The sequence below is a fragment of the Bufo gargarizans genome, chromosome 1 (genome assembly GCF_014858855.1).
Source record: "Bufo gargarizans isolate SCDJY-AF-19 chromosome 1, ASM1485885v1, whole genome shotgun sequence".
NCBI classification, from domain to species: Eukaryota; Metazoa; Chordata; class Amphibia; order Anura; family Bufonidae; genus Bufo; species Bufo gargarizans.
In genome coordinates, this window is record NC_058080.1 from 185,066,164 (window position 1) to 185,079,635 (window position 13,472).

General features: G+C 45.1%; 1 protein-coding gene across 1 annotated transcript in view; it reads right to left on the bottom strand.

Annotated features, from left to right (window-relative positions):
* Positions 1-7,234, bottom strand: part of TMEM184C (transmembrane protein 184C) — a 42,291-nt gene extending 35,057 nt beyond the window's left edge. Inside the window, exons 1-4 of the mRNA XM_044300409.1 lie at positions 6,826-7,234; positions 3,503-3,633; positions 3,383-3,419; positions 1,901-2,106 (exon numbers count right to left, since the gene is read on the bottom strand). Of these exons, the coding sequence (XP_044156344.1) occupies positions 1,901-2,106; positions 3,383-3,419; positions 3,503-3,633; positions 6,826-6,942 (491 nt within the window). The 5' untranslated portion in view covers positions 6,943-7,234. The remainder of the gene's footprint in view (positions 1-1,900; positions 2,107-3,382; positions 3,420-3,502; positions 3,634-6,825) is intronic.
* Between the last annotated feature and the right edge of the window lie 6,238 nt (positions 7,235-13,472).

The following is a 13,472-nucleotide window of genomic DNA, read 5'->3' on the forward strand; positions in this document are numbered from 1 at the left end:
TCACACTAGCGTTGTTCGAATCCAGCAGGCAGATCCGGCAAACCGTATACAAACGGATAGCAGTTTTTTCTGTATCCTGCTAGACGGATCCAGTGATATACCGGATCCGTCTCATCCGGAATAATGGATCATGGTATTCAAAGATCAAAAGAGAAACTAGCTTCTCCTATACCCCTGGTGCATGCGCAGACCGGAAAACCGTATCCGGCGATGTGGCAATTTCCAAAACACTTGGTACGGGATCCGGCATTAATTCATCTCCATGGAAATTAATGCCGGATCTGGCAAGTGCGGTATTGTTTTCTCCGGTCAAGTACCATACAAGGGACTGAACTGAAGACATCCTGATGCATACTGAACTGATTGCTTTCCATTCAGAATGCATTAGGAAAACACTGGTGCGTTTTTTCCGGTATTGAGACCCTTTACCAGATTTTAATACCGGAAAATAATGACGCTAGTGTAAAAGTACCCTTACAAGTTTGGAAGATTTGTCCTGTTAGGGTACTTTCACACTAACGTTAGTCTTTTCCGGCATTGAAATCCGGTAAAGGGTCTCAATACCGGAAAATACGCATCAGTTCTGTCCTAATGCATTCTGAATGGAAAGCAATCAGTTCAGGATGCATCAGGATGTCTTCAGTTCAGTCACTGTACGGTATTTGACCGGACAAAATACTGCAGCATGCTGTGGTATTTTTTCTGGCCAAAATCCAGGAACAATACCACACTTGCCGGCAATAATTTCCATAGAGATGTATTAATGCCGGATCCGGTACCAAGTGTTCCGGAAATTGCTGCATCCGGTTTTCCAGTCTGCGCATGTGCCGGGATATAGGAGGAGCGGGTTTATCTTTTGATCTTTAAAAACTGCCTGCCGGATTCTAACAACACTAGTGTGAAAGTACCCTAAAGCTGGATGGCAATTCTTTAAGAAGCCAAAAAGTGAAAAACCCAAAATTCCACACTGTTCGTCAGTATTTTCCGCATGTCCCTGAATCTTGCAGACTATAGGATGTTAAGGCCCATTTTATCAGAATGATAATTTACATAAACACTGTCAAAAGATCAAACGGCTAAATGCTCGTTTGTCATTTTTATACAGACATAAAAATTCTCATTAGTCGGGAGAACATCTCTTCATGTAAATGGGGTAAGCTGCTGACAACAAATGATCGTTCATATGAACCTCTTATAACAAATGCAGCATTAAAATGAAAATAAATTAGCGCTAAACGACTTGTTACAATGTCAAATGGAGCATGTTACAGGCACACGCAGATTATCTGCCTGCGTAAATGGGCCTTTAAAGGGGTTGGCCAATTTGTAAAAATATTTTGCACTAGGCCCTAATCTAGATGTATATCACACTATGAATATGGAGTAATGTCGCACTATAACTTACCCTAGCCACACAGCAAAAGGCCCCCGGTGCCCAATGGTGGGCCGTGTAAACATCTACAATGCTGGGCCTGCTAGGACCACACGAGGCATGATGGAGCTGGTGACATGTTTCATCCACATCAATGGTTACTAGTGCTGTTCCTGGATGAAACCTCTTCTGTGCTACTGCATGTTCATTTAGGCTACATGGCGACATGTGTTACGTGACAAAAACGGTTCAACTGTGCTGCAATACGTGTCGCACTACATTTATGTCACGGAACATTTTTTGTAATGTCAGGTCAATGGAGTGGCACTGCGACAGTCGCAAAAAATCCAGCTTGCATGTTGTGTCATAGGTGCAGTGCTACACCATTGATTATCGTTACAAAAAATGTGTAGCTTTTCTGCGACAAGAAGCCTTACTGTTCATGGTATGTAAGAAAGCTGCCCCAAAAGCAGAATACAGAGCTTTTCCTGGAATACGTATCATTTATAAAACAGGGCGATTACTTACTCTCCCATAGGCCAAGGAGGAAAACAACACAGAGGAGGTAGGTGTCTCTGCTGATCTTTTGCTTCAAGCACCAGTGCCAGATTTGGACAGCGATTTGTTAAATAGTTCAAGAGGAAAATCATGAAGTTGTAGATAACATAGGCTTCGTAGCACTCTCTGCAGGTGTCCACATATATGGCAATGTCAGGATACTTCAAGGCAATCCACTGTAGTACAGACATTGATATAAAACAGAGGAGAAGGCATTTTACAGAAATACAAGATGCTAAAGAGTCATGAAATAACCCTCGCCCCATCAGCAAATAATGGTGCATATGGGAAGCATTGCGAGATTACAGCAATCTAACTGTGAAAAAGGAGGAGATTGGGAGGACGCCGGCGGTGCTGGGCTCCTTTACAGGGGGGCGTGGCTGGGCACCAGGAAGGTTCGTACAGCCCCTTGGGCTCCTTACCAGGGTCATTTACATATCTATAAAATCATTTTTTTAACACAATAAAAGGACACAGTTCTATGGGACAGGTATATTGCGGACATGCTAGCGGCGATCTAGCCATGCATGTCCGCAGCTCTATAAGCTAAAACGAGGTGACAGAATCCCTTTAAGTAGCAAACTAAATTCATATTAAAGGGGTTCCCTGGGAATTAAGAAAATGAAGATGCTTAAATACAACTGCCTAAAATAACAAATAAATGTATATACTCAACTGTTTTCTCCTCTGCTGCATCCGTAATGCGCTCTGGTCCTCACCGCTGCTCTTTGTTTTTCTGGCTGCAGCAGTGACATTCTGTGCACAGAAGTCCCCGCTGCAGCCAATCCCTGGCCTCAGCAGAGATCTCCTGTGCATGGCTGAGGCCAGGGATTGGCTGCAGCAGTGACCCGTGCATGGATCATCACCGCTGCAGCCAAGATGATGTCAGCAGCGGAAAGAACTTTGTGCAGTGCTAGCAGAAACAGGGAAAAAAGCGAGTATCCACTCATTTGCTGGGCAGCATGGCGGCTCAGTGGTTAGCACTGTTGCCTTGCAGCGCTGGTGTCCGGGGCTCTAATCTGACCAAGGACAACCTCTGCATGGAGTTTGTATGTTCTCCCCGTGTTTGGGGGGGGGGGTTTCCTCTGGGTACCTCCCACACTCCAAAGACATCCTGATTGGGAAATTTAGATTGTGAGCCCCAGTGGGGACAGTGTGATGCTAATGTCTGAAAAGCGCTGTGGAATATAGTAGCGCTCTATAAGTGCATATAAAAAAATAAGTTAATAAATTTAGTATACGTCATTTACAGGGATTGCTTGATTTTTTTAATTATTGGAACAACCACTTTAATATGTATATCACGAGGAGAGAATAACCTTAGAGGAGCATTTAGACTAGCTATGCACTCAGATATCGTTATAAGTAAACCATTAGCTATAACTAGACACCTTAGCAATGCCTGGAATGTGTACGGCCTACAATATAAGCAAAGCATCAAACAACACTTACACTGTCCACACTGTAAATGGGCACCATCCACAGAATTCTGTTCAAGAAAAGAAAAGAAAGACTGTTTAGAAAAAAATACCACAACAGCGGGGTGCATCATCTCTGAAATAACTATAGTACCGTATGATGGGCTTTTGTAGTTCAGGCTGCGTGTAGTGAACCAAGTGCTGCAGAATTCCCCAAAGGGAGATTGGTATAGTCATGAGCACAAATATGCCAGCAATAAACCAGGCTTTGGTGTGCACGCCAACCTGCAAGAGAGCAAATACAGGCTTCATTAGTCATACAAATGCAAAAACAAGCTCCGTACTCTTTATGGGGTCCTGATGCAAAGGGGCGTTCCAAGCTAATGGCGATATTTCACTGTGTAATGAAAAGTTCTGCGACGAAGCTGAGGGGTTGTCACAATGTGTCAGTGTGGGAAAGGGCAATCGGACTACAGATATTAGTGGTGGTGCAGAGAATCACTGGCACTGGATATAACTGCATCCAACTCTCAGCTGTGTATTCTATATTCATTCTCTACATGTACGCAAGAATGGTCCCATTCACAGACAGCAAGCAGGTAACTTGAAAATTGCTCTGAACTACTACACAAGGCATATTAGAAAGTTGTAGAACTTCATTATATAATGTTTTATTGGACAGATCGCTATTCCCAATGTAGCTTTACCTGAATCTCTATCTATCTTAAACTCTCCCTATAATAAGATGCAGGGCTGGACAGTCATTTGGCTGTATATACAGAATTATTAAACTGCTACCCATAAAAAAAAAAAGAAAAAAAAAAGCCATACTACTCACCTTACTGTGTATATATAGAAAGTACACTATTGCAACCATCTATCCCTGTCTGTACAGCCAATCAATAACTACTATACTGCTGATCAGCTTACATTTTTTAACATCCACTTACGATCTTAATATCCACAGGCTATATTGGCTGAGAACCAATGAAGAGGCTACACAAGGGCAACTGCACCACTAATGAACTGAGATTTTCAAATTTAACTCCTATAAATAACAGAGAAACTGTGGTTTTGCCCTAGGAGGGTCAATCCTGAATATCGTACCACCGCCTGTGATTGAGTTTTTTATTTTTATTTATACTCCCACCTTACACATCCTGGTGGATCATCCACACTTTTTGAGATATATATAAGACGCACCTAGGTTTTTGAGGAGGAAAATAAGAAAAAAATATTTTGAACCAAAAGGTGTGCTTTTGGTAGGTTTTGAACTAATGGTGGTCTGTGGATGACACACTGTTATGGGGGGGGGGGGAAACCTGTGGATGACACACTGTTATTGGGGGGGGGGGAACCTGTGGATGACACACTGTTATGGGGGGGGGGGGAACCTGTGGATGACACACTGTTATGGGGGGGGGGGGGGGAAACCTGTGGATGACACACTGTTATGGGGGGGGGGGGAAACCTGTGGATGACACACTGTTATGGGGGGGGGGGGGAAACCTGTGGATGACACACTGTTATTGGGGGGGGGGGGGAAACCTGTGGATGACACACTGTTATTGGGGGGGGGGGGGAACCTGTGGATGACACACTGTTATTGGGGGGGGGGGGGGGGAACCTGTGGATGACACACTGTATTGGGGGGGGGGGGAACCTGTGGATGACACACTGTTATTGGGGGGGGGGGGGACCTGTGGATGACACACTGTTATTGGGGGGGGGGGGGGGGACCTGTGGATGACACACTGTTATTGGGGGGGGGGGGAGGACCTGTGGATGACACACTGTTATGGGGGGGGGGGGGGACCTGTGGATGACACACTGTTATGGGGGGGGGGGATCTGTGGATGACACACTGTTATGGGGGGGGGGAATCTGTGGATGACACACTGTTATGGGGGGGGGGAATCTGTGGATGACACACTGTTATGGGGGGGGGGGAATCTGTGGATGACACACTGTTATGGGGGGGGGGGAATCTGTGGATGACACACTGTTATGGGGGGGGGGGGAATCTGTGGATGACACACTGTTATGGGGGGGGGGGAATCTGTGGATGACACACTGTTATGGGGGGGGGGGGGAATCTGTGGATGACACACTGTTATGGGGGGGGGGGGGAATCTGTGGATGACACACTGTTATGGGGGGGGGGGATCTGTGGATGACACACTGTTATGGGGGGGGGGATCTGTGGATGACACACTGTTATGGGGGGGGGGGGGGGATCTGTGGATGACACACTTATGCGCCGCCTGCCCCAGCTCCCTCTGTCATGCGCCGCCTGCCCCAGCTCCCTCTGTCATGCGCCGCCTGCCCCAGCTCCCTCTGTCATGCGCCGCCTGCCCGTTCATTCATAAAGTGAGATAAGCAGGAAGGCGGCGCATGAGGAGGGAGCTGCGGCAGGCGGTGCATGACCGAAGGAGATGCCGGTCTGCGCTGTCTTAATGCTATACCTACGGTACTACAGTAAGTACCGTCAGAGCATATACAATTAAATAAAGATCAGATTGAATGTATTTAACAGTTGTGGGGCCCGGTGTATTAGAATAGAGTCACTGCACCGGGCCCCGCCATAAGTGTCCCCGCCTCCTCCTTCCACACTGATACTTCGCTGGCCGCGCTGTGCAGCATAGCGGCCAGCAAAGTATTCGCTTTATAAGACGCACGGCCATTTTCCCCCCACTTTTTTTTTTGGGGGGGGGGGGGGGGGGGGAGTGCGTCTTATAAAGCGAAAAATACGGTAATTTATATCAAGCATTCTGTCTGCCCTCTACTTGTCTCCAGATATAGTGTGCCAGTCTATGAACCACATCTATCCATACATAATTTCCCACTGGCTGGGTGAGTTAGTCAGACTTAGAGCACCTTACATGACAAAAGACGGGTGAGCATCTATAAAACCCAGTATCTCACTACCACATTATCAGCACTAGTGTTATCTGTGGTTTTACATAGGACTGCAGGTAACACAACTACATTTCCGGTAATCAGAGAGCCATCACTGTGTTATCTGTGCTGTTACATAGGACTGCAGGGGACATTTACTATATTATCTGTACTTAGAGATTTATCACTGCGTTATCTGTGGTGTTACATAGGACTGCAAATGATATCAACAACATTATTTGTACTTGTACCGCCCCAGAACTGGCAGGACAGTCTCGGAGTTGGGTGGCTGTCCTGCCTAGCTGGCAGGGCTGTGGCATGTCATGCTCTTACCCGTCTCTGCATTTTTAGGATGCAGAGACAGTTGAGCGCAATGGTGCTGCCATGTCCTACGGATACGCCGGGCACGGCCTGCCCCGTCATACGGATACGCCGGGCACGGCATGCCCATTATACGGATACACCGGGCGCAGTATGACCATTATGTAGATAGAACCACAGACTGTTCCATTCACTGTGTGCAGCTTTCTCCTGGATCCTGGACTGACAGGACTCTCATGTACAGCTCATGGCTCTTACCTCCATTTTCTGCATCTCCCAAATACATACTGGAATGCCCACTATCAGTCCAGTAACATAGAGGGAAACGACCAGAGGACGGATCCATCTTCTCCAGTTCCCACAAGTACAAGGCATTCTGAAGGGGTGACTGACTAATGCAGGTCCAGCAGGCGGTGACGTACGGCCATGTGCCGCTAAACACAAGAGGCAGCTTCACTGTGTCTCACAGGTCTGCTCCACACTACAATGGCTGCTGCAACTCAGCCCGAGGAATCCGCGCAGCCCATGGTAACGAACACTCGGTCAGCAGCAGCCAGCCATCTACTATACTAAGTGCATTTCCGCTTTCCTGACAGGTGCCCCGTCCACCTGCCGCAGCGTCAGCCTTGTCCGTCATGGCATTGGCTAACCCATCCGTCAATCATCTTCTCCCGCCCCCTCCCAGCCAGGCCCGAACAAATTGGGCGAGGAGAATGTTGTTGCTGGTTTCGTCGATGCACTCGTGATACTGTCACATGACTGTGTGAAGGCGAAGCCGATGACGTCATGAAATAGTCTTAAAGGGGCAGGCAAAAAAGCATTTGATGACGTCATGGCCATATGATCGGTCACATGTGTGAGAGGAGCCGGTCTCTGTACTGTGCTGCTGGGGGAGTTTCCTGTAATTCTATAGTTTACATTATTACAATAATTCTATTATACATTTTAAAAGAATTTAATTCATTGTGAATTTCCCCAGATATGTGAATTCTAGTAAATCCAAAACTTTTGGCATTCATTTTGAACAATTTGCTCAAAATGGTGGATTCTATTTTACAGATCAGAAAAAGGCAAATGCCACCAAAAAGGGATCATGTCGGGATCGTTATTTTCTATTTTAAAAAGCATAACAAAGGTTCAGTGTGTTATTAACCACTTCATTACCGGAGCAATGGGTTTATCTAACTGCAAGTCAGTAATTCAGCCTACATGTATTTGATATTTTTGACGGGACACTTTAGTAACATAGTACATACGGCCGAAAAAAGACATTTGTCCATCCAGTTCAGCCTGTGATCCTGCAAGTTGATCCAGAGGAAGGCAAAACCCCTGTGAGGTAGAAGCCAAGTTTCACCACTTTAGGGGAATAAAAAATCCTTCCGGACTCCAATCAGGAAATCAGAATAAGTCCCTGGATCAACGACCCCTCTCTAGTAGCTACAGGCTGTAATATTATTACACTCCAGAAATACATCCAGGCCCCTCTTTAACTCTTTTAACCCCTTAAGGACCCCCTCCGTACATTTACGGCACTGGTGGATGTCAGTTAAGGACCAACTCCGTACATGTACGGCGGGCTGATCGGGCGGGTGCAGGAGCTCCGTCGCCCGATCAGCGGCATGGATCCGGCAGTCACTGACAGCCGGGCCCCTGCTGAATACGCCAGCATCGGTGAAAGCACCGATGCCGGCATATTAACCGCTTGTAAACTGACCGCGGCATGCAGAGGGTTTGCAGAGGGTACGGGTGCCCTCCGCATCTCCATCGGGTCCTTGTGCTGCAGTGACGGGGACCCGATGGCAGAGAAGGCTGGGTCTTACAGGTAGGCTGTCAGCATAAAAGCTGACAGTCAATGCATTACAATACAGGTAATACATTGCAGAGGGGATCAGACCCCAGAAGTTTATGTCAGTGGGACAAAAAAAAAAAAAAAGTAAAAAAAAAATTGTTTTTCATAATAAAAAAATAAAGTTTTAAGTAAAAAAAAAAATTAAATTTCCCAAAATAAAACACATAAAATTGTAAAAAAAGAAAAAACAGACATATTAGGTATTGCCACGTCCATAAAGACCGGCTCTATAAAAATATCACATGATCCACCCCCTCACCTGAACACCGTAGAAAAAATAAAAACTGTGCTGAAACAATAATTTTTTTGTCACCTTGCAAGCGATCAAAAAGGTGTATGCCCCCAAAAAATAGTGCCAATCAAACCGTCACCTCATTAAGCAAAAAATAAAAAAACTATGGCTCTCAGAATATGGAGACAATAAAACATGATTTTTGTTTCAAAAATGCTTTTATTGTGTTAAAAGTAAACAAATTAAAAAAAGGTTTACATATTAGGTATTGCCACGTCCGTAACGACCTGCTGTATAAGAATATCACATGACCTAACCCTTCATGTGAACACTGTAAAAAAAATTAAAGTAACAGTGTCAAAAAAGCCATTTTTTGTCACCTTACATCACAAAAAGTATAATAGCAAGTGATCAAAAAGTCATATAATAGTACCAATCAAACCATCATCTCATCCCGAAAAAAATGAGCCCCTACACAAGACAGTCACCCAAAAAATAAAAATAAATATGGCTTTCATTAAAAAATCCTTTTAAAAAAAAAAAAATATGCTAGTCATCTTTGGTATTGTCGCGTCCGTAACAACCTGCTCTATAAAAATGCCACATGATCTAACCTGTCAGATGATGTTGTAAATAACAAAAAATAAAAATGTTCCAAAACAGCTATTTTTTGTTACCTTGCCTCACAAAAAGTGTAATATAGAGCAACCAAAAATCATATGTACCCTAAAATAGTACCAACAAAACTGCCATCTTATCCCATAGTTTCCAAAATGGGGTCACTTTTTGGGAGTTTGTACTCTAGGGGTGCATCAAAAGGTCTTCAAATGTGACATGGCAACTTAAAATTATCCCAGTGAAATCTACCCTCCAAAAACCACATGGTGTTCCTTTTCGTCTGCGCCCTGCCGTGTGCCCGTACAGCAGATTACGACCACAAATGGGGTGTTTCTGTAAACTACAGAATCAGGGTAATAAATATTGGCAGTGTGTTACTGTGTTAAAGTTGTGATCTAGGACCTTAATGGCATCATCACCATGTGACCAGTAACCTAGCAATTACTGGTCACATGGCTATGAGGTCATCACAGGTCCTACCAGGAGTGTTGCAGAAGTTAACTGTGGAGCTTTTTTGTGTGAAGATTACATCAGAAAAAGGTTATAGGGGCTGTTATGTTAATATACTGTAAACTACTGTATAGTGGGGTGCTGTATACTGTGTGGGGGCCTGTATACTGTGGGGGGCTGTATACTGTGTGGGGGCTGTATACTGTGTGGTGGGCTGTATACTGTGTGGTGGGCTGTATACTGTGGGGGGGGGGCTGTATATTGTGTGGTGGGCTGTATACTGTGGGGGGTGTATACTGTGGGGGGCTGTATACTGTGCGGGGCTGTATACTGTGTGGGGGCTGTATACTGTGTGGTGGGCTGTATACTGCTTGGTGGGCTGTATACTGTGTGGGGGCCTGTATACTGTGTGGGGGCCTGTATACTGTGGAGGGGGGGCTGTATATTGTGTGGTGGACTGTATACTGTGGGGGGGGGCTGTATACTGTGGGGGGGGGGCTGTATACTGTGGGGGGTGTATACTGTGGGGGGCTGTATACTGTGGGGGGCTGTATACTGTGTGGTGGGCTGTATACTGCTTGGTGGGCTGTATACTGCTTGGTGGGCTGTATACTGTGTGGGGGCCTGTATACTGTGGGGGGGCCTGTATACTGTGGGGGGGGGCCTGTATATTGTGTGGTGGGCTGTATACTGTGTAGTGGGCTGTATACTGTGTGGGGGGCTGTATACTGTGGGGGGGGCTGTATACTGTGGGGGGGGGCTGTATACTGTGGGGGGGGCTGTATACTATGGGGGGGGCTGTATACTATGGGGGGGGCCTGTATACTGTGGGGGGCCTGTATAGTGTGGGGGGGGGTGGCCTTTATAGTGTGGGGGGGCCTGTATAGTGTGGGGGGGGGCTGTATAGTGTGGGGGGCTATACTGCTGTACTGTATACTGTGGGGGTATGTATACTGTGGGTGCGGTATAGTGTGGAGTGCTATACTGCTGTACTGTATAATGTGGGGGTCTGTATCGTGTATAGTTTGGGGTGCTGTATACTGTGAGGTGTTGTATACTGTGAGGTGTTGTATACTGTGGGGTGCTGTATACTGTGGGGTGCTGTATACTGTGGGGTGCTGTATACTGTGGGGTGCTGTATACTGTGGGGTGCTGTATACTGTGGGGTGCTATACTGCTCTACTATATACTGTGGGGTACTGTTTAGTGTGGGGTGCTATACTGCATACTGTGGGTTGCTGTATACTATAGGGTGCTATACTGCATACTGTGGGGTGCTGGGGCTCACTGTAACACTAGGGTGGGCCGAGCCCAGGTCTCCTTCCTGCAGAGCGGTGCCCACTTCCAGCCTGAGCCCAGCTGCCCAGAGCACTGATCCTGAGCCTCTGGAGTCTTCAGAACTGGAAGTATTTACAGTCATTCACTGGACTCTACCAGATGTGTGGATTTTTTGTGTGTGTGTTGTGGTGGAGGGCATGATTGCCTGCTAAGTTGTGGGAAGGCGGGATCCAGGGGGCCCAAATAAATTTTTGCCCAGGGTCCAATCAATATTAAAGACGGCCCTGATTTTTTTATAAATAAAAATAAAATATTTTGACATATTATGAGAAAACAAATCTCATAAATCGTCTACTATATACCCGATAACTGCGTATAGATTAAAGGTCAAGCCTTGTAAATACTACACAGCTCCTAAAAATAGACCTTGGCTTATTATGTTAAAACATAACTTTTACTAATTATGATTAAAAGAAATCCCACAAAATACTTAAAACAACGGTGAAAAAAGATTAAAAGACAACGCTAAACAGATTAGACAATAACCGGTAATAAATGGAATGGTCTTACGAGTTCCCTGATATACTAAGGTGGGTTTCTACCTTTTAACCGTCCTTAGTGGTCAGACCATTGCCAAACAAGAGAGCGGGGTCCATATCAATGCTATAACTCTTCAAGGGACAAAAAGCTAAATAGCCCTCAAAGACAGTATCCTGAATAGATTAGTTGGGATGGGGGCTATAATGTCCCTGCCCAGCAGAAACACGGAGCACCCGCCTAGATAGGAGCGACCCCGTCTAGAACCTGTCCCTTATAGGGGCCTGATCCCTAGGCATGTCCCTCTCTCATGTCCTGACATGACATGTTTCATCCCTTCTGGGGACTCATCAGGGGATAAATATGCAGATGGAGAGTCAACTAAAAAAACAAAAACAAAAGTAAACTATACTAATCTCAATACAAAGCAGTTAAATCCTGTAAATGTTCATACAAAGATTATTTAAGAATATCATACAGAAAGAAACATTGACTAGCAATATTCTTACATCAATACCTGAGTCAATAACCGTCCAGGTTGTTTTGACAATTTAACAAATGAAACCGGTGCTACATTTTAGTATTTGAATGTAGGAAGAGTTAACATTATGCTGAAGTGAAGTTAACTGTAGTGTGAGTTGGGGGGATATTTCACCACGAGGGGTATCACTAGGATTGACAGACATATCTAAGAGTATAAGGAGAAAATAAAAGAGACCACAATGCCAAAACATAATGACCTAACAAAACAATACAATACACTCTCAGGGCAATACACTCTCAGCTGCACGGGAGGAAGGCAAGGAGTTTTATTTACTGGAAATAACTGCGTAGGTACAGGACAGCCATATATTCCAGACGGTCTCGAATTTTGGATAAGATTGGTTCATGTAAGCTAACATTTTTTCATATGCACATAAGGTATTCACTGCTTCTATCACCTCCTGTAGAGGGGGGTCATAGGGGGTCTTCCATTATCTTGTTAATACCAATTTGGTGGATAATAGAACATGTCCTATAATGGTTCGCATGTGAAATGGAAAGGTCCATAATGTTGTGAAATAGTAGGGCCAGTTCAGGAGAAGGTGTAATATTTCTCCCAGTGATGGAGGATAAGAGGTCAAAACTGTCCTTCCATAGAAGTTGGGACGCGGGGCATGACCATAGGATATAAAGAAGAGATCCCCTACTACCCACAGCCCCTCCAACATAAGTGAGAGGAGCCAGGATAAATATGACTCAGTCTATCAGGAGTGAGGTACCATCTAAGCATTGTTTTAATAGCAGCTTCATAGTGGGATACACAAGTAAACGCTTTAGATATAAAAGAAAATGAAGAGGTCCAACTGGAAGCAGGGAATTCCCTACCCAGTTCTTTTTCCCCATGTTAAAAATGGAGCGGATTTTACAAATTTATGCTTAGAATTTAGCATAGCATAAAATGGCCTTAACCCACTAGATGATTGACATTTAGTGTTCCAGAGGTCAAACATCTCTTTACAGGCTAGAACAGTGATGGGCAAACTGCGGCTCTCCAGATGTTGTAAAACTACAAATCCCAACATGCCCTGCTGTAGGCTGATAGCTGTAGGTAGACTGGGCATACTGGGAATTGTAGTTTTACAACAGCTGGAGAGCCGCAGTTAGCCCATCCATGGGCTAGAACATTAAAGGGGTCTCTTGTCTGAAAGAGATGGCGGATTCTGGGGTATTTATAGAAATCCTTATGAGAAATTGCGTACTGATCGTGTATGTATCGTGTATAGCAATGTAGTAATCGTGTATATTAGGAAGACCCAAACCCGCTGCCCTTCTGAATTTATTCAGAAGTTTTGCAGGCTATACGTGGGCATCTAGGGGACCATATACAAACCGGATTCCCAAAAAGTTGGGACACTAAACAAATTGTGAATAAAAACTGAATGCAATGATGTGGAGATG